We start from the raw sequence: 20,504 nt of genomic DNA, 5'->3' as shown, positions 1-20,504 counted from the left end.
TTTATTTTTTACTGCCACTAGCACTAGATCCAGAAGCCTTACCACAAGTTTCCACTAGTCTGGTTTTTATTCTCCTCAAAAGTAAAATAAAATATTGTCAGATTGTACAAGTTAACAGGGAAAGACATTAGGAAATGGCTGTACAGGAAATAGAATTGATCATTCACTCTTTACCAGTGAAGTGGTTGCAAGATTGGCTAACAGATACAATCTATTAAATAAAAGAAGTGATGACTTCTAAAATCTTTGGAGCTTTGAATACATTTGAAGATTATTGGTACCTTTGACTTACTGATTCTTTTTGAATTTCTTACCTTTTTCAAATGATTATCTGCATTTGAAATTAGGAACTTTCATATCCAGTGATTGCTTTAATATTTGCTTTGTTTTCAACAGTGCCCTTAAAGATAGCCGTTTCCCCCCAATGACAAGGGATGAGCTGCCACGACTTTTCTGCTCAGTGTCTCTGCTCACTAACTTTGAAGATGTCTGTGATTATTTGGACTGGGAGGTAAGACTATAGAAAAAATTTAAAAAACAATAAAGGTAACTCCTGAGTAGATGTTAAAAATTAGGTCCAGAAAATAAATTTTTCAACCCATTCTGTATTATAATGGAGATCAAGAGTGACATAGATAAATAAACCTCACAGTTTAACAATGAGATATGGGTAAAGGAGTTTTTTTAAAGGACAAAGTGCCATGTGCTATTATACTCCCACAACTGAATTTGGTTTTCATTAATCCTGCACCTTATAAAAGCTGTTAATAACTATAGGAAGGACTGACTGAAATTTATTTCTCCTCTTATTTCCATTCCAGTGCATTCTAATATAACTGCCACCAAATGATTAGTTGATCAAAGGTTACATCTCAGACACAAGAGGCAAGAGTGAGTTAGGATAATATACCATTTGGGGGGAATCAGCTCATAATAATAACAGGGTGTTGGTTAACTAGAGTTAAATAATGCTAATTCATCCTTTGCTACCTTAATGTAACCAAACATTGTTAAACACATTAACAAATAATATTAAGGTTCTATCTAGGGTATCTGTGTGCAATGTTATTATCAGAGTAACTTATATTGATCATATTTTTATTTTTATTTAATATGTGGGGTTGGTTTGTTAATGAAGTTCAAAGGTTCTCACCATGATTTGGTTTGGTGGTTTGGAGGATAGTTGAGTGTAGGTCTATGTCTATGGGTCTTTGAAATTTTGCACACAAACATGCCCATATATATTACTGAATGCCTATTGTATTCCAGGCACTGTGCTACATGTACAAAAGTGGTAAGATTTGGTCCCTGCCATAAAGAATCTATCTTATAGTCTAGTAGCAGAGAGAAAAATGTATATATGAAGTATGAAGAAACAAGTGCTATGAGAATGAAACAATGGGAATTCAGCGATATACACAGTATATATAAATGGATAGTGTTGATCCTAGCAAAGTTGGAATGTGTAAAACCTTTTGTCCAATTGAAATTTTCTGCTTGATTGTTTTCTACAAGTTTGGTCCTATTGATTTTTCTTAAAGAGAAATCTACCAACTTATGGAAATGTTCCTCAGTACTTTATTTTTAAATGGTCCCAAATCATGTCCCCTACTTATTAACATATATTACTGTTTTAAGGTTGCTACTTCCTCTTCTTTAGCCAGAATTTTATTTCTGCTTTCTGCATTGTAGGGTACTGTATGTGTACTGGTGAGGAGGGGATGGGGAGTGCAAGTGATTATGGGAGAAAAGCCTGAGATCTAGGGGATGACTGAGCTACAAGTCTACCCTTGTAGCCACTGAGTTGGAAATATAGTTCTGGCATGTGTGTGTCTGTCTGTGTATCACATACATGAATATATAAATGTGTCTATATATGTGTTTTGGGGGAAGGAAAAATGGGAGAATCCAACAGCTGTTATAAGTATGGGTAAGCACAGAGTACACCATCATCTTCTTTAGCCTGCTTCCAGCACTGTCTACAGCTAAAATTAACCTTGATATTACTGGGCTCTTATGTTCATGAGATGTATCATCTTTCTCTTAGGAGGGTGGGAAGTAAAGCCCTTAAGAATTAGTACTGTGTACTCATTCAGGGTGTATTTATCCTCTTTGGTCACCATCTGCCAGCTTGAATTTTTAGAAGATTCTACATTGCTTCTACTTGGTATTGTGTGTTTAATATATTCTTTAGGATTTAAATATTGGGGTCTATTAAGTGATGCTTTCCTGTTGAAACAAAAAATGCATATATTTCATTCTCAGCAGCCAAATTTTGAGGAAAAAAAGAAAAAAATACATATAGTTTTTGTATTTCAATATATAAGTATTTGAAAGTGAATTAGGTACTGCCAGAATGGCTATGCTCAGAGGAAAAAGCAGTCCTTTTCAGTTAGTTCATCATCGTTTCAAGTATTTAGCATAAGAGAAATTTGTTCCCAATGAATAAGGGTGAAAATTACATTTTTAAGTACAAGAATGTGATTTGGTCTTAAAAAGTAGTCAGTGATTGAAAATGGAATGGTATTATTGTAGGAATGATATTCTAAGGGTTATCCCTTCATAATTCTGAAAATGCATTGTTGCTTTAAACACAGAATGCCAAAGTAGAATTAAAGGCATTCTAAAAAATTATATATTGATGCAATTCCACTCCTAGGTATCTACCCAAAAGAATTGAAAACAGGTGTTAAAACAAAAACTTGCACATCAATGTTCATTGCAGCATTATTTGCAATAGCCAAAAGGTGGAAACAGTCCAAATGTTTATCAACAGATGAATGGGAAAACAGAATATGATATATTCATACAATTGAATATTATTCAGCCATAAAAAGAAATGATACATACTGCAATGTACATGAATGAACCTTGAAAACATTATGCTAAGTGAAAGAAACCAAACACAAAAGACCACATCATACTGCACGATATGAAACATCCAGAATGGGCAAACCTATATAGAGATAGAAAGCAGATTAGTGAGTACCAGGAGTTGGGGAGAGGGGTGAATGGGAAGTGACTGCTTAATGGGTACAGGGTTTCCATGTGGAGTGATGAAAAAGTTCTGGAACAAGATGGTGGTGGTTGCACAACATTGTAAATGTATTTAATGCCACTGAATTGTACACTTTAAAATTGTTAAAATGACAAATTTTATGTTATGTGTATTTTACTACAATAAAAATGGGAAATAAACCTTATATATATGTATATATACACACTGACTGTCCGTAATAGTAATTTTAATTTCTTGAAGAAGAAATTTTTAAAAATTAAAAAGTATAGAGAAATAAATGCAAGTCATTCATAATTGCACCATTCTGAAATAACTACTTCATAACATTTTGAAATATTTCTTTCCATTCTCTGACCATGCATGTATCTATAAATCTGTATATTTGGTTATGTAACTAGGATCATATTGAATATACAATCACTATTTATAAGATTATGGGGAAGTCTTTTCTCTTTGTAAGTGATTATTTATATTGCAAATTTCCTTTTTGAGAAGTCAGTCTATATTATGAAAATATATGCTTCACTTTGATAAATTTCACACTGTCAAAGAGGTACAACTTTTATTCTAAGAATGAAATATCCTATTCACCATAAGTATCTAATTTTAACCTGAAATGCAAAGTCCTATGTATGTTTATGCCACAGGGGAAAACAAGGAGATTATTACAGAATTTTAATAGAGAATTTTAAAGTCAAAGATAGATAATGAGTATGTTTTATATAAGCAGAAGCCTCTAACACAGGGCTTTTCTGGTGGAAGTACAGTTTGAGAATTGAACCCCACTGGTGAAGTGTGTTACTGCAATAGAATTCCTAATTAAAGGGATGAAAAATGCCCAGATCAAAGCAAGAAGGAAGAGGGCAAAGTCTAGAAGTCCCAAAGCATAGAAGTAGGTAACTTCACTAACAAGAGAGACATCCCTGTGGTCATGAAGATGAGAGACATGACCAGTGGAATAGCTACCTGATTTTCAGATGATCAGGAAACAAATGAACTGCCACAGGGCTGGCCACCATCTTACTGTCTTTTTCACCTAAGATTTGTAACTCAGTCTATTTGAGAGCTCTCTTTGGTAATATGCCTCTCATTTTATAATGGAAGTTAGTAGGAAAGTACGATTTACTTCAGACTTTCTTTTAGGTGCCACAGTGCTTCTGATTGATAATGTGAGGAATGTTTGCTGAGTGGGATAAATGGTTTCACGTGTGGATGTAATTAATTTTAAGTCAATGTTGAATTGACAGAATGATCAATAATGCTTCCATATTTTATATTTCCTCAAAATAGTAATTATAACATTTAAAATGAGTGTCTGTAGGCAGCTTCACAAGGAATCTAGGTAGTCATTAAAAACAACAAAACCATCCACAAAGGCTGTAAAGATAAATTGGAGCAGTGGCCCCACCCTCTTGAGAATTGCTGATCATTGTCCACATCATGATCTACTTACTGCCCTGGCAGGTATGAGAAGGATGAAGAGTGAATAATTTGGGGAAAATACTCATTAACTGATAAATTGAAATATCTACCTGCAAAGCTAAAATGGTTGTTAAATGAGGAAAATTGCTCCCCTAGGGAGAAATGTGACGTGATATGCTTTGTGTTTGAACACAAAAACTCATCACCATTGTTCTGTGCTCTTCAGTTGACAGAATTATCTTAATTCTGAATGACAGGGTGATTGACAGACATGGTACTTTAGAAAGAAAGAAAAGCTCGCATATTGGAGCCCTCCAAAATGACATATAGCCTAGAACTTGTAGAGTTAAACTGTTGAGAAGCCATGCTTCCTTTTAAAAAATCTGGAAAGATATAAAACCAGTGACTCTACAATGACTGAGTTTGATTTAGGGGGTGGTGATTCTAGGTGTGTCACCATATAGCTGCTCATTTTCTGGATGATACAAATGAATAAGCATTTGTTTGTATTAGAACTTGTATAGGAAGTATGCTACCAGTGATTTTGTGGGAGCTAACATAGCAATTTGGTTACAGAAGTCAAAATATTTTCTAAATTGTATTCAGGCATCTTTCACTTCTGTGTTTCAGAGATAAGATCATTTGAAGGCATGAGGAAGAAATATTTTCTGTATTCTAAAGTAGATCCTCAGATCATATTTCAGTAGATTAATGACATTTTCACAAACCCTAAGTCACTTTTTCCTATATCTAGCTCTCTGGATCACTGATATTTCACTTGTCTATACAGCTGCCACTTGAGCAATTCATTGTGGTTCTAAGACAGACTGTTCCTTTTTAGCACACAGCACTTACATGGAATCAACCCATGCTGGGTGGGGCTGGCCAGCGTGATTCTTGTGTAATGCCAACAATCTGTCCCTGGACTATAAAGCTAGGACCCCAAGCCCTAGCCTTGTTCTGTCTCTAAAGTACCAAAGCATCTGTCATTGTTCATGAGCCTTGTTGGACTCCTGGTACTCAGAAAGCTGCTCTTCACTTTAAAAGCAACCTCCAAAGCACACCTCTTGAGTGAGCATAGCTCCATTTCTGATGTGTTTGGTTGCAGTTAATAATAGAGTGCTTTTGTAACAGCCTTCATGAGAGTAAACAGATGAGCTGAATAAATTGGCTACCATCATTATCTCTCATATATTTTAGAAATTAATGTTCTCTTTTCATCCTCACTTCCCCCTTATAGGTTTACTTTTTTTTTTATGCTCCTCTTAATATACTACTGAAAACAGAGTTCCCATTCACACACAGATGGTTAGCATGACTCAAAGTCACCAAGTGAAATGACTTCTAGTTATATATGTTCTGTTCCCCATCTCCCTTGGTTAGTTTTTCCCAGCTATGGTATACACCATGTTTTTCCTCTCTTCTAACTTAAGGTTCCTGCCTTTTAAAAAATATGGGAGTCGTGTATCTAAAATTTATTTTTTTACAGTATTATTTTCCCAGGGACCTTGAGGTTTTTGTGTGAGATGTCACTGTCATTTTGATAACTTAGTCTTTGTCTTGATGCTCTACTTTAAATGTTTTTTCAAGTGCTGTGGAGCATTGAGAAAGGAAGACTTCATTGAGGCTCCCTGGCCATGTAGAAAGAATTTGCTGTGCATCAACAAGTCAAGGGATAAGAAGCCTAGTGGGGAAGCAAGTCCTACAATGTAAAGTGACTTCTTACAAGGTGATTTAATGCATAAAAATTTCCATTAGCTGTTGGTGCCCATAGTGAAATGGGTTGCTTATTAGTCCATTCTCAGGACTCCTCAAGTTGCTTCCTGTGTTCTTCCCAGCATGTCGTTTGGTCAGGGAAGTAGCGGATAATCCTGCTTCTTTCCCCATAATCCACAGACTCTTCTTGTCCCTTCCCTAGCAGTTTTATTATAGTCTATTCTTTCATGTATGGTTTGTCTGTGTGTGTGTATCCCCAGCATTCAATAAAAAGAATACTGTATTTTGGGAATAAAGAGACTCGGGTTCTGTTCCTATCTGCCACTGCCCAGCTCTGTGACCCTTCTGGACCTCAGTTTCTTTAACCAGGAATCTGAAAAAAGTTGAACTAGGTAATATCTAAGATCTCTGTGGACTGTGACAGAATGTCTTTAACTGCCTTCCCCCCACCACCACCTTTTTTTTTTTTTTAAATGGCTTGTTTCATTTTACCTCCAGAGAATGAATCACCACCCTCTTAGAGGTCCTTAACTTTTAAAATGGCCATTACCAACTTAAAGGTAGACAACAAAAGTAAAAAATAACCCAATTAAAAAAACCTGTACATTCTACATTCTAAGTATGAAACTGGAGCCCTGCCTTGAAGAACTTATAGTCTAATTGGGATGGCAGGACACAGGCCTAAGTTGGTAAATAATTGGTAGACTGAGGGAAAGATAAGAGGTAGAGATCATATAGAAATTCACAGGAGGGAGTGATCACTAAACTAGAATATAAGGCTTCATGACTACAGGGATTTTTTTGTGTTTTGTTAACTGCTGTATCCCCAGCATCTAAAATAGCTTGGCACATAATAGGTACTCAATAAATATTTATTGAATTAAATTAAATAACTGTACATTCTAGATTTTTGTTTGTACAAAAAGAATTCACTTTAGGAAGAAAAATATTCTAAGCCAATGATGCCTCCATTTTATTACTGTATCATTATTTTAAGTCAACATTATATATTTAAATCTAAAGCAGATACATTAGGAAGTGATTATTCACTCTACAAATAGATATTTTGCTTTGCAGAGGGACTCACTATAGGGTTTCTTTATTGTTTTCCTCACAACTTCAAAATTAATTCATTTACATAAATTCAGCTCACATTTAATTTTTTAGGAACAAGTCTCTTTTTTACACTGAGTTAAACTCTCTTGACTCAGGTACTAAATGTACTGTTCTAACTTGAATAAGATTTTTCTTAATTTCTTATCAGGCAGACAACATTATTTCATATTAGATATATTTGCCAAGAGGTGACTTCCCTCCTCTAACCTTTGTAAAGTAAACAAAGTCACGTCTCTAGATTTTGAGGAAATTTTATAACTTTAGTTTTCTTGCCTGTAAATTCACTCTCTACTTCCTTTTTTAAAAAATGGTCAGAATGCATTTTTCTAACTTTTGATGAAAAGCAGGCTTTTTATTTAAAGGTCACCTGTGTTGCCTGAACTTTCCTTGGGAAGCTTTAGGATGTTCACTTTTTATGGAATGCTCATTATAATTAATCATTACAGAGAATTTGGTTTTTTCCCCTTAATTGCACTCTGAGCTGTCACTTGTTCTCTGCAAAATATTAGAGTAAGAATAGTTTCTTTCATTGCAAATGATACATAAACATGTTTGGCTTCATAGCTTTTCAAAGCACCTCTTCGTTAGCCATACTTTATTTAAAATCTTACTAAAAGTTCATGGGAGTGATTATTAGAGAGTTCAGGTATTTTAGAGCTCTGTGTCAGATATTAGTTAATATAAATGTTATCAGCTTGTTCAGTGGCCTTTGTGAAATAAATTGGCAGGCTTGTGTTCCTGACAGACAAGATGTCTAAGTCTCCTACATGAATCAAAATTGGCACTAATTGGTCCTTTGGTAAGCTCTGCAAAAGCCAAGAATTGGTTCATGGAGACTGAACTAATTTCTAAGCTAAAGGTGAGTCATTTGCAGGTCATCTTTATTTTCTCCTTTATGCTTTTCTAAAGGGATTTTTTTGGTAATACATATGTACTATTTTTATAAATAGAAAAAATGTGTACAGTTTTTAAGGTTTAGAAAAGTAACTGTGACTGAGCACACACACACAAAAAGGTGAATTGCAACAATGCTCTTTTTAGAATTTACAATTTGAGCAGATTTTGAAGGAATAATGTTTTTTTTTTTTTTTTTTTTTTGAGACAGAGTCTCGCTTTGTTGCCCAGGCTAGAGTGAGTGCCGTGGCGTCAGCCTAGCTCACAGCAACCTCAAACTCCTGGGCTCGAGTGATCCTTCTGCCTCAGCCTCCCGGGTAGCTGGGACTACAGGCATGCGCCACCATGCCCGGCTAATTTTTTTTTTTATATATATATCAGTTGGCCAATTAATTTCTTTCTATTTATAGTAGAGACGGGGTCTCGCTCTTGCTCAGGCTGGTTTCGAACTCCTGACCTTGAGCAATCCGCCCGCCTCGGCCTCCCAAGAGCTAGGATTACAGGCGTGAGCCACAGCGCCCGGCCTGGAATAATGTTAATTAGATGGGCACCTTCAGAACTTCAGACTTGCTTCTCACATTGGTGAGAAGGTGGATTGAAGTGATGCAGAGTTACAGCTGTGAGGAGTTGATGGGCATATCTAGATAATATGTAGTCTAATTTGGGGGGGCAGTATCAGGTTTGGGGAACATGGTTCATTAGGATCTGTACAAATTATCAACTTTGATGATTAAAATCTCAATTTTTCTTGCTCAAAGAAAAATTATTCAAGATGATAAACTTGGAGTAGGCTCGAGTTTGAAGTATTTTTCTCTTTTATGTTGAATTGGCTTTCACTGGGAAAAGGAAGAGTCACTGTTTTCAGAAGGCTACACTGGGGTAGGGCAGAAGGTACTGTGGGGCAATCAATGCAAATGTGGAAGGGGCTTCCCTGTGAATTTTGTGCTTCTTTCTATACAGGGGCAATGGCACATACAATTTTCTCCTCCTAAGAATATAAGAAACACTAGACCCTGGGTCAGACCCATAGACTGTCCAGTGTAGTGTTTTTTTCTGTCCGTGATACTCAGGGCTGTTTTTCGAGAGAGCATGAGTTTCTTCTGTAATACCATCCTCTAAAGGTTAGGGAGTGTGTGCCAAACATCCTGAGCTCCTCTCATTAGGAACAGAGTCCTTTCATTTGATTCAATGGGATTGGCATATTGAGCCTGGCAGGTCAATCTTATGTGAATGGCCAGTAACTGGCTGCTTTGTTAATTGCAAAGCATATTTTGCCAAATGATTTCATCCAAAAAAGACCTCTTAAATAACTTTCGATATTCTTTGACCTCCTGATATTTTTTATATTATTCAGATGAACTCACTGTAAATGTGTGACTGAGTTATGTTACTAGAAGAAAACCTAGCATTTGGTTCTGAAAATGGGGAAGGGTGGGGCTGACTGTAGTAATTGCTACGATAGGATGCCACCTGAAGGAAGTAGATTGGTTCTATTAGCCAGGATGTGATCAGAGGAACATTTAGCTTTGAGGGTCAGGACTGTGGAGGTAATTGTGGACCCAAATGTACAAAGGTTTATACAGAGCCTACTTGATCTACTTAGCCAGAGCGCATTCATTTTATACTCATTTATGCTTTTAGCCAGCTGACGCTTTTTCATGTTTCAGTGTATTCAGATTGTTGGCTTGCTGATTAGGCTCACAAGTAAAATTGAGACCCTTTTGTAGTGCTACTAGTAGATTACAGGACTGACACTTGCCTCATGGACAGACTAGGGCATATTAAGCTTTTACTATGCAATTGTGAGGAACATAATATGGGCCATGTATTATAATGGGGTGGGAGAAGATACTTTTTAAAAATGCTCTTGTGTTGAGGGTCACTGCATTAGAGGATAATAGTTTTAAATGAAGCCACATTTCTAACAAGGGGCCAGATAATGAGGATAAATGAAATCTGTAGACAGTCTCGAAGCTTCATTTTAGCCATTATTTATAATCTCTTCTCCTACCAAACCTTTTACTATGTAGCAAAATTGATTAATTTATGTGTATCTCTTCTCTGTGCCCACATGCTGTCTGATAGAGGAGTGAACAAATAGAGAAATGGACAAGAGAGGAAAGAGGATGGGGCTGAGGCCAGGTGGAGTTAGGGATGCATAATCCCCAAACTGGATAATCAACCCCAGAATAATCAAGATATATTTTAGGGTCCTAACATTAATCTTGATATTTAATCATTCTGAGCAATATTAAAAACAAAAGATTGTATAATAGCATTAATAAAAATCACTTGCTATGGAATGGTTCAGAATAAATATGGCTTTCTTTTTAGCATGAAATAGGAATCTGTTGAACTGGTCTTAATGTTCTCTCAGCACACACAGATACAGCTCTGTTTAATTCCATATCCTCTTATCTATAAGTCCTACATTTAATTTACTACCATTCGAGTTGATTTATAGCCTTGCTTAGCAAAAGTACAGTCTTGATTAAAAGAATATTATCACAGCTGATGGGCTTGAAAGCATTATTTTCCTTAGACTCTCTAATTTTGAAAATGACCTGCAGATTCCCATAAGGCTAGATTTGCAACTCTCCAGTTTTTGCCCACCTGGCTGTACTTTGGACAGTGGTAGAATTAGTTGACATAGTGTTCCCACATGCTGTCTCCTTATCCATCTTTAGAAACAGAACTTTACTGCGATAGAGTTGTAGAGCAGGTCTGCTTCAGGAAATCCTAGTTCCCTGGTTAGCTGATCTCTTATCTAGCTTACAACTGCAACTATATCCTTTATCTCTTGGGATGCTGCTGGGCCGAAGGATTCTCCAATCTGTGTAAGGGAGGATTCAATTATTATGTATGAGGGTTACATTTTGGAGTCGCAGCTGTGACAGATGCCTCCCTCAAACAATATGGAATTAGTTTTGGTGCTCATTTCATTGGAGATGACTTAATTTGCAAAGCCAGTGATTTCCACAGGTCGGCCACAATCGGTCATTCTCCACAGCAGGCCGTTTTCCACTCTCCTGTTTTGATTGTGCAGTATGATTATTTGGTGGCATCTGTGAGTCTAGGAGCACAGAAAATGTTTTTGCTCAACAGGTGACAAAAAGCTATTATGCTCTGGTTCTGTTAAAAACATTATTACCATTCTTCTGATTCTAATAGTTGAAAAAAATGAGTCACTGTGGCGTTTTGGCTTTACAGCTTTGTGAAGAATATTTTTGACCTATGAAAAAAGTTATTTCTAACAAAGGATTTACTTTATAAGCACCATGCATGCAGTTCAGCTTACAAGGGCTTTCAAATGTTTCGAATCATAGGAACCCAGAAAATAATTAAAAGTTGTAAATGTGGCACTAAATCATAATGGGAGAATTTTGATGTTTTTTCTTATCGAATTTGATGGTGGGGCCTTGTCAAAATGCAAAAAGTAAATAAAGCAATCTTGTAATTTTTATTTTGGTTACTGTATCTTTTCTACCCCCCCCCCCCCACACACACAGAGCTTTATTGAGATAGCATTCACATGCCATACAATTAATCTTAAGTTTTTTTACTTGTCAGAAATTTTTAAACCCTAGTAATTTAACATTTTTGTTGAAGAACACAGAATGTACCCCTATGAAGAAAGGATGTACGTGTCTAGCCCCCTATTTGCCTAAATCACTTTTTCCCCCAATACATAGCCACAGTTTTTCAGAGCTAGAATGGTTATGAGAGGTTATCTAGTTAAACCAGAACAAAAAGCACCTGGGGAGTTGTTCTTTTTCAAACTATACTTGTTGAAGCATGAAACTTCCCAAAATTCTGATAAACTTTGCAGCCCCCATCCCCACTCCATGCCATTTAAATATCACTGATTTCGTCTCACACTCTCATCTCACAGATAGAGACATTCTTCCTCTCCCAATTTTGACTAGACACCTTAATAAAATTCTTTTCAATTTTAACACGATAGATTTTTGATAAATAGAGTTAAAGATTTAAAATTCACTTCAGTGAATGATGGAGCATAAATTACTTATGCTGTATATTTTTAAAAACAAATTATGAAGAGTCTGATATTGTCAAAGGAAAACAATTTCAAAGTCACTGATCAGGAAGTCAGTATACAGAAAATGTTGCAAATTTGTCACTGTCTCAGTACTATGTCAGGCACTGGGGAGATTAGTAGATGTCCTTTATCCTGGAAATGCCTGATAGCTAAGCACTCATATTTCTTCTCAGCTGTCCCCAGTCATTTCCCACAGGGTATGGGAAGCCTTATTGTGTTAGTTTTTAAACAGCTGCCCTGGTTGCATTTTTAGCAGAAGGAGATTCATAAGGATACTGATATTAAAGAGATAGAAGAAATAGCCACAGAGATATGCTTTAATAAAACACATAAACTGCTCAAAAGATCTGATAGGCTCTAATGGATGGATGTGTGAAGACCTGGGGAAAGAATGAAATGGATTTCCCAGAGGACTTTTTATTCCCTGAAAAATTGGAAAATTTCAGACTAAGGGCAGAAGAAGTGAAAGTGGTTTTCATTGACCCCTTTTCCTCTTCTAGACTTTTACATCTATATAAGTGGAAAGAATAAAGGTCTATGACTTCACTCACTTGCTCTGCAAAGAAGCCTCCGTCCTGGGCAATAATGTTTACCTGGTCATACATCTTCCCTCCAGTACCTTGAACAACCTGATCCTCCACTTGGGAAGTACTGATCAAAGGCAATCACAGATTTAGAAGACCAGAATACAGTTGTTATGCTTTTGAAAATTTTTTGTTACCATCAGTGCTTATAAAGAAGTTAAGAACTTTTAGTGATTATGTGAGATATGAGGGGGAAAGACAGATTCCTTTCAATTGCACGCTAATCAAAGGAAAAGTACAATATTTTTTTAAGTAGTAATACATTGCCCACGCTTACTTAGAAGAGTGCCATTTTAAAGGCATTACCACAAGTTTGTTTCACATAAAAGAAAAAAAAAGTTGCAGTGGTCTCTTGGCTAGTATATAGAGAAACTGTGTAAAAAACGTCCTGCCCCAAAGTGATTTGAAATGTTTATTGCTCTTAAATTGAATAGTGCTGTGTGAGGGCAATGGTGTATATGGTCAGTGAGTGGTTGCAACTGGCCCATTCTAAGCCATAATACATTTTTTACCGTCTGTGCCGGATGATGATGTAGGATCTGGTTGTTTTCATTATTTTTGCTTCAGTCTTTCTTATCTGTGTGTGCTTACCTGCATATAATCCAGGGCTTTAAAGAGACTAGACAGTTTGGGAGGGGTTGAGCACTGGAATTTTTGGAACTTTATCCAAAGTGGTGAGTATATGTGCAAAACAGGATGGTTGTTTGCTCTCTCTTTGAAGTCAGTTCCCTTTGTCTCATTCCTTGTTGTCATGACCCACAGTTTGGGAGTGGGGGCAGAATTCTTGGCATCAACTGTCTTGCTCTACACACAGCCCCAGAATGGTTGTTCCTGTTTTCCAAAACAGAATAGCATAGCCGAGTGCATGTTGGGTACATGCACTTCCATATTTTCAGTCTCCGTGGCCATAATAATGGCCAAAGTCAAAGCTTTGGAAAGAGAAAATTGATATACCCTCCTAAAAACAAGGAAAAAGGAAGAACTGCATTCTCTTAAAAGTTAAAATATAACCTTTTCTTTCTGATTCTATGAAGAAGACTGTACTAATAAAACTGCCAATTTCTTTCAGGTGGGTGTACATGGCATTAGAATAGAATTCATCAATGAAAAAGGATCAAAACGCACCGCCACCTACCTACCGGAGGTTGCAAAGGAGCAAGGTCATTGTTGTACTTTATTTCATGTAATCTGGTGAAGAATTTAGACAAATATGCAAATTGAAAAGCGTTATCTGACCTTGCAGTTTTATGTCTGATAATTGATCAATGTCAAATTATAAAAAATGACTCTTCCATTACTGCCACTGCAATGTCTGTATCAAATTGGTAAACTACTCACACAGAAGTTGAATCCCTGCACTGAAGTTTGACAGCATAAACACATAAATATGCTTTTAAAAAAGCAAAGATTTGTAAAATTTGAGTTTTATTTTAGGCAACAATTTACTACTAATTTGAAATACCATTTTCCTATATTCCATTGTGCTGTAGATCGTGGCATGAACAAGCCTTTTGTTTGACAGTCAGCCACATAGTTCATTGTCCTTGTCAGTATCAAATGTTTCATTCTTAGTTGGCTGCCATTACTCATTCTGCTAATATTAAGATTGTAGGTTTCCCATTAAGATTGGGAGCATTGAAAATACATGAAGCATTAGTGTTTTATATGCTTGGTCTATACTTCCTAATCAACAAATATTTTCCTATTTTGCAGATATAGCACAGACTTTTATGAACCAACCTTATAACCAACAAAGTAACTTTTCACTCTGTAGTATTTTGTCTTTTCTAGCCACTACCAAATTTTAGTTTCACGTTAGTTGAAATGAACATATCTTTTATCGTATGGAGCTTTTCTTCTCATCAGAAAGCATTTGTAATTTGATTTTCCCGTGTTTATTCATATAAATGTGAGATACATAACAGCAAAATTTAATGTCATTAAACCCCCAACTAAGAAAGGCTTTTAAGGCACTTATGTAAAGATTTATTTGGGTTGCAGTAGAAACTGTCTTAATCCTGCAGTATCAGTGACTTCATAAAGCACACTTAAAAGATAGATGGCTTCAGATATTAGTATACCATCTGTATCAGAAACAATAAAAATGCCCTTGAATATCGCACACAAATGTACTTGATTGATTACAGACGATACCACAAGGAACAGCAATTACCATGAAGTAGAGTGGGAGTCCTAAATACTCTTGAGTTGGCACCATGATATTTAGGCCTTTCCCTCCCTTTTTAAAGATGTCACTGTTAGAGGAGAGTACCATGGTTGTGGTTTGTTACAGAGTCATGACTGAGCACTTTCTGCCAGCCTCGTAGATTATTTGCCTTTGAATGTGGTTGAGATAAACAAGCCAATGTTGTTAGACATTGTGGATAGCTAGAATTTAAGGTGTGTGGTGATGAACCTGCTTTTTGTATAGGATTAAATCTTATCTTAGCTCCTCTGTGTGATTGTTTTTAAGATCAAAATGAATCTGGTGAAATGGTGACAGTGATAGCTGACTTCTGCAAAGTCATTTTATATTTAACCAAAGGTGTGTTATGTGTGCTTGACTGACATTTTATCTGGTCTGCTCTCCACAGGATGGGACCATATTCAGACCATAGACTCCTTATTGAGGAAAGGAGGATACAAAGCTCCGATTACTAATGAATTCAGGAAAACCATAAAACTGACCAGGTACAGAAGGCGTTTTCTACCGCAAGGTTAACCAGTACATTTCAGTGCGTATGCCTATAACCCTTTGATTTCTTTCGTCTGTCTAACTACACTTGCTTCTCTTTTCTGAAACAGAGTGGAAATGAATGGCAGGGCCATACTGAGGGTGGATACGATGGAACTCTGCTTGGCAGTAAAGTCTGTATGATATATGAGCCCATCCTTCCCATCTTTAGCTCTGTGTGATTACTCTGGCTTTGAATGAGCAAGCCCTTGGAGACTTTAGACTACGTTATTGGAGAAAGTACCTGAATTAGCTATTGCCTAGCTTTTGACCTTCCTTAGCATAACCCCAGGATTCTGATAAGCAGTCCTCAAATTTGAATTTAACCTTAGAATTTTGGCAGTAATAATAAGTCTACCATGAAAGCTTACTGAAAAACACAACTGAGCTAAACTCAAATGCTAAATAAATTTCAGCATGGAAAAATAGGGATACTTATTTTAAAAGGAAAAATATCAAATATTTTAGGAAAACAGGTTGCTGTTTCCATTTATTTCAATTCCACAAAACCATATTGAAGGCCTATAGTCTAAAAATGAACTATTCTCAGCTCTGAGTAGTTACAAATTTGAAAATGCTTCCATCTCTGCTCTCCCTGAGTTCACAGTTGAAAAAAATAAAAGGGAACATAAAAAAATAATTGTTAATCTAAGGCAGAATATGATGGATGACATAAGATCATAAAATAGGGAAAGAGGAGTTCCAGGTGGGAGATAATGGAAGGTTTCAAAGAGGAGGTCAATTTGGAGCTGGACTTGAAGAATGGATAGAATATGTGACAGGTGGAGAGTAGGGGAGGAAAGGGATTCACTTAAAGAGGACCTTATGAGTCAAGGCATGTAGGTGGCGAGGTACAGAGCAAGTTCTGAGGCATGCAAAATAGTCTGATTTGGCTGGTCTTTCATTATACATAAGGAAGGTGGTCATTAGAGGAAAATATACCCCCAAAACTATCATAGGTTGGGTCAGACCACTGAAGGTCTTAAGTCCCAGACTAAGACATTTGGACCTGGTTCTATAGGCAGTTGGTAGCCATTGAAGGATTTTAAGCAGATGAACTTGGGGAGGTGTAAGAATGGAGTTGGAAGAAGGAAAATGAGCTAGGAAACATTGAGAATCTAAGAATCTATGGCAGCAATCCAAAGAAGTGCAAGGGAGGCCTTAACTTAGATCTGTGACGGTGGGATGGGAAGAAAGATGGGGACAGATAAGAAAATATTGTGGAAGAAATGAAAGGATTTGCTTATCATTTAGAAGTAAGGAAGTTAAAGCTGTAATCTAGATAAAGGGACTCAGGTCATCCCTTTAACCAAGGTAGGGACCACAGGGGGAGAGTGTTAGGTTTATGCATTGATTCTGGATTTGAAATGCTTCCTGGGATATCTATATGGAAATGTCTAGTTGGGGTGGGGAACCTGCAGTGTTGGGGCCACATGTGGCCTTCTGGATCCTTGAGTGTGGCCTTTTGGTTGAATCCAAATTTTACAGAAGAAATCCTTTTAATAAAGGATCTGATACTCTGGGATCATTGTAGAGAGGTCATAGTTGAAGTTGTAAGGATAGGGTTTGCTGAGGGGGACAATATGGAGTCAAAAGAACTGACGATAGAAATATAGGGAAATCCTGCAAGGCAGAGGGAGGAGGAGCATTCAAAGAAGTAAGGGGCACTCTGAGAGGCAGAGAGAGGACCAGGCGCACGTGGAGGTGTAGAACCCATGGGACCAGAGAGCTTCACAAAGGGAGCTGCGAGCAGTATCATAATGGAAAGAAAGGTCAAGCCCAATCGGGGGCAGCCTTCTGATAGAGCCATTTCCGGGGAATAGTGGCAGCAGAAGCCAAGGGGCACTGGGCCAGGGAGTAGTATTAGATGGGGATTGAAGGCGGAAAATATACTTTACTCTTTTGAGAAGTGTGGCAATGAAAGAGAGCTAGGCATGGGGAAAAGAGAAGGTTCAGGAAATCAGGATTAAGAAAAGTTGTTGTTGTTACTTAATGGCAAGACCTAAGATATGTGGGCAGAGAAAGGGAACATAAAAGAGGGAGAGATGGAAGATCTCTGCAGAAAAAAAGTCAAGTGGATGAGATATGTACATAATAGTAAAAGGCTGGTTTTCCCCTCTTCCTCCCTGTTTGCAAACCAGGGCTGAGGGGGCAGTAACATTCCAAAACAATTTAAACAAGGAGTAGTAGAGTGGAAAGAACACTGGGCTCAGAGTTTGGATTCCTGGGTTCTGATCTCAGTTTTGCTACTTACTAGCTCTATGACCTCAGGCAAGTCACTGCTTCTCCCTGGGCCTCTTTTCCCAATCTATAAAATTATCTCTAAGGCCCCTCCTACCTCTAACAACAGCATGTCACCTATTTCTCAACATTAACTTTTCCTTGACATTCTTTCAGGTACCGTAGTGAAAAGATGACCCTGAGCTATGCTGAATACCTTGCTCATCGCCAGCATCATCATTTCCAAAATGGCATTGGGCATCCCCTTCCGCCATACAACCATTATTCCTGACACTGAGCCGCACAACCAGTCACTGGGCCTCTCTGAAGACCTCTTCCCAGGAGACCCCACACCTTCTTGGTCTAGCTATCTCTTTTACTGTACCATTTTATGATGATAGTTTCCGTTGCCATGGTGAAGCTTTGACGTCGTCAATTAAGATCATCATGGTAACGGGTAGGAAAATGGCATTTGTTAAGAAGATTCTGTTTTGTTATTTTAGATCATTGATTTTTTTTTGCAGCATATATAACTTTTGGGGTTTTATTTCCTTACAATGTTATGTAGAAATTTGCTTTGCTGTCTCAATTAGGTATCTGTCTTTCTGTCCTTGCCTTCCTTCCTGTCTTTCCTGCGTGCCTGCCTTCCTTTCTTCCTTGCTTCCCTCCCTCCTTCCTTCCTTCCTTCCTTCGACTGTGGATGGAAGAAAGTGTGCAGTTTTTAAGGATTTTATTTAGGTTTGTCTTTGGGTTTCCTCAGTAAGATAGTTATTTTTTAGTAGCCAAGTTTGAGAGTAATTCATATCAAATTCAGGTATTTGATTATTACTCTTGAATTTGTCTGAAATTCACTTTGCTATGAGAGCTTAGTATTTGGGTCTTCACTCCTTAACTTTTTGTTCTTCCCATGGTTAAAATATATGAACTTTAGTTCTATTAGCAAACATTCAAAGGTCCATGATAGGGCTTGTCACAGAGAGTGAGAAATCATTTATGCCTACTGTAACTGGTTAGCATAGATAAAAGGGATTGCTTCATCACTTTATAGAACCAATTTACAAACTAAAACACTATTTTAAGAAAGTATAAACTACCTTTCAAATGGGCTTCAAGAAATCATTTTGAAGAGCAGCAAATATTAGGAAGAGAGCAGATACGGAATTTAGTGCCTTTGAAAAGAATATAACTAAGTGGAATTAAAATGGGTTGGAAAAAGGCAATTTAGAGAAATATTCTTGTAAACTTTTATCGTTTCTATATGTGAAACAACAGATTAGACAAATTGCTTACTCTTAAGTATTTTTTTAAGCTGAAAAAATTTATTTTGAGCAAATAACCAAAAAGAGACATTTGTCTATTTTATATTAATTTAAATTTGTTAGCTTTAGGTTTCAATAAGTCCTGATTGGCCAGAGACAATTTTAGCTACCATCTAAAGATATGATAAAGATAATCTAGTGAAACAAAAGTTCATATATGCCATGATTTCAGATATGTTTGTCATGGGGATGATAGTAGAGTTTTAGAGATACTATAAAATAGCTCGAATCTCTTTCTGCACTACATAGTTTTGATAGAAACACATTTACTATGTTGATAAGATGTTATGTTACAACTGTAAAAATGGAGTTGGCATTCAGATACGCTATAGTTAGAGCCCAGCTCATTTGCAAGGCTCATCTTCCCATGATGCATACAAAGAAAGCTTACTGATCCCCTGGAAAAATGACAGATGATTCTGGAAAAAAATGACCTTCATTTAATGGTGATAAAATACATATATCTATATATATATTTGGAAAATATATATATAATTTTTCAAGTAGGAAGCCAGTATATTGTATGATGAATGAAAGTATGCTGCAGAATATATATTCTAAAACTATAAGAAATGTCACTGAATATCAAAATGAAATAGTTTATACATACATAGTTACTGTGACAAGTGACAGACGGCTAATTCAGAATTCAAAACTCCTTTTCTAGTTTGTGAAGATAATTGGCTCAATTCCTTCTGCTTGCCACTGGGGCAAAGCAAACTAACTGCTTTAGTATTTGATGGGAGTGCTTAGAAGTTTGTTGGTGTTCCTTCATCCACAGCATCCATTGTTGAAATAACCATTTTCAGTTGTGATGCCTTAACTAAGAAGCCAATTGTTAGCCTGAAATGCAATCTTGGTAGCCAGTTCCACTGAATCTAGCGATTTTAGTCAGAAAAAGTTAGCTGTTGGGCTTTAGAAAGGGATTCTGAATCCTGTCATTTCTACTTGGGAGCATTTTGGAGCAGATTAGTCTTTCAGTCTAAAAACAAGTGGCTACCTGATAGAAACTTTTTCTTGCCCTTATAGGGAAACTGAGCACAAGCTGAATGATATTGTCTGCTGCAAAAAAAAAAAAAAGTAAAACAAACAAACTGAAGAGAGACAAAATAGACCAATATTGTTGTGAAATCCATGTTATCCATCATCTCATCAGTTCAACTGGCTCCTCGTCCTGGGTGAGCTTATGGTTAGAAGTTTTTTTAAAGCAAAGATCTATTACATACATATATGTATGTGTGTATACATATATTTACACATACATACATACATACATACATATGTGTGTGCTTATGTATTTAACGGTGCTAATCAATCTTGAGCAGGTCACGTGACTGGTCATGCGGACTCTAAAATCATATCAGATTTTTAAAAATCCTTGATATATGCAGATGTTATACAGATTTTCTTACCAGTGTAA

General features: G+C 36.7%; 1 protein-coding gene across 2 annotated transcripts in view; it reads left to right on the top strand.

Annotated features, from left to right (window-relative positions):
* The window catches only part of AMMECR1 (AMMECR nuclear protein 1), a 114,025-nt gene extending 93,847 nt beyond the window's left edge, over positions 1 to 20,178 (top strand). Inside the window, exons 3-6 of one of the 2 annotated variants that reach the window (XM_012750061.2) lie at positions 397 to 511; positions 13,881 to 13,971; positions 15,406 to 15,502; positions 17,943 to 20,178. In XM_012750061.2, the coding sequence (XP_012605515.1) occupies positions 397 to 511; positions 13,881 to 13,971; positions 15,406 to 15,502; positions 17,943 to 18,057 (418 nt within the window). In that variant the 3' untranslated portion in view covers positions 18,058 to 20,178. Of the gene's footprint in view, positions 1 to 396; positions 512 to 13,880; positions 13,972 to 15,405; positions 15,503 to 15,616 lie in introns of both variants that reach the window. The other variant, XM_012750070.3, reaches the window with a different exon arrangement.
* The last annotated feature ends 326 nt before the right edge of the window (positions 20,179 to 20,504 follow it).

The sequence above is a fragment of the Microcebus murinus genome, chromosome X (assembly GCF_040939455.1).
Source record: "Microcebus murinus isolate Inina chromosome X, M.murinus_Inina_mat1.0, whole genome shotgun sequence".
Lineage (NCBI taxonomy): Eukaryota > Metazoa > Chordata > Mammalia > Primates > Cheirogaleidae > Microcebus > Microcebus murinus.
The sequence above is the reverse complement of the archived record's forward strand: the minus strand, read 5'-3'. Positions and strand labels throughout refer to the sequence as shown.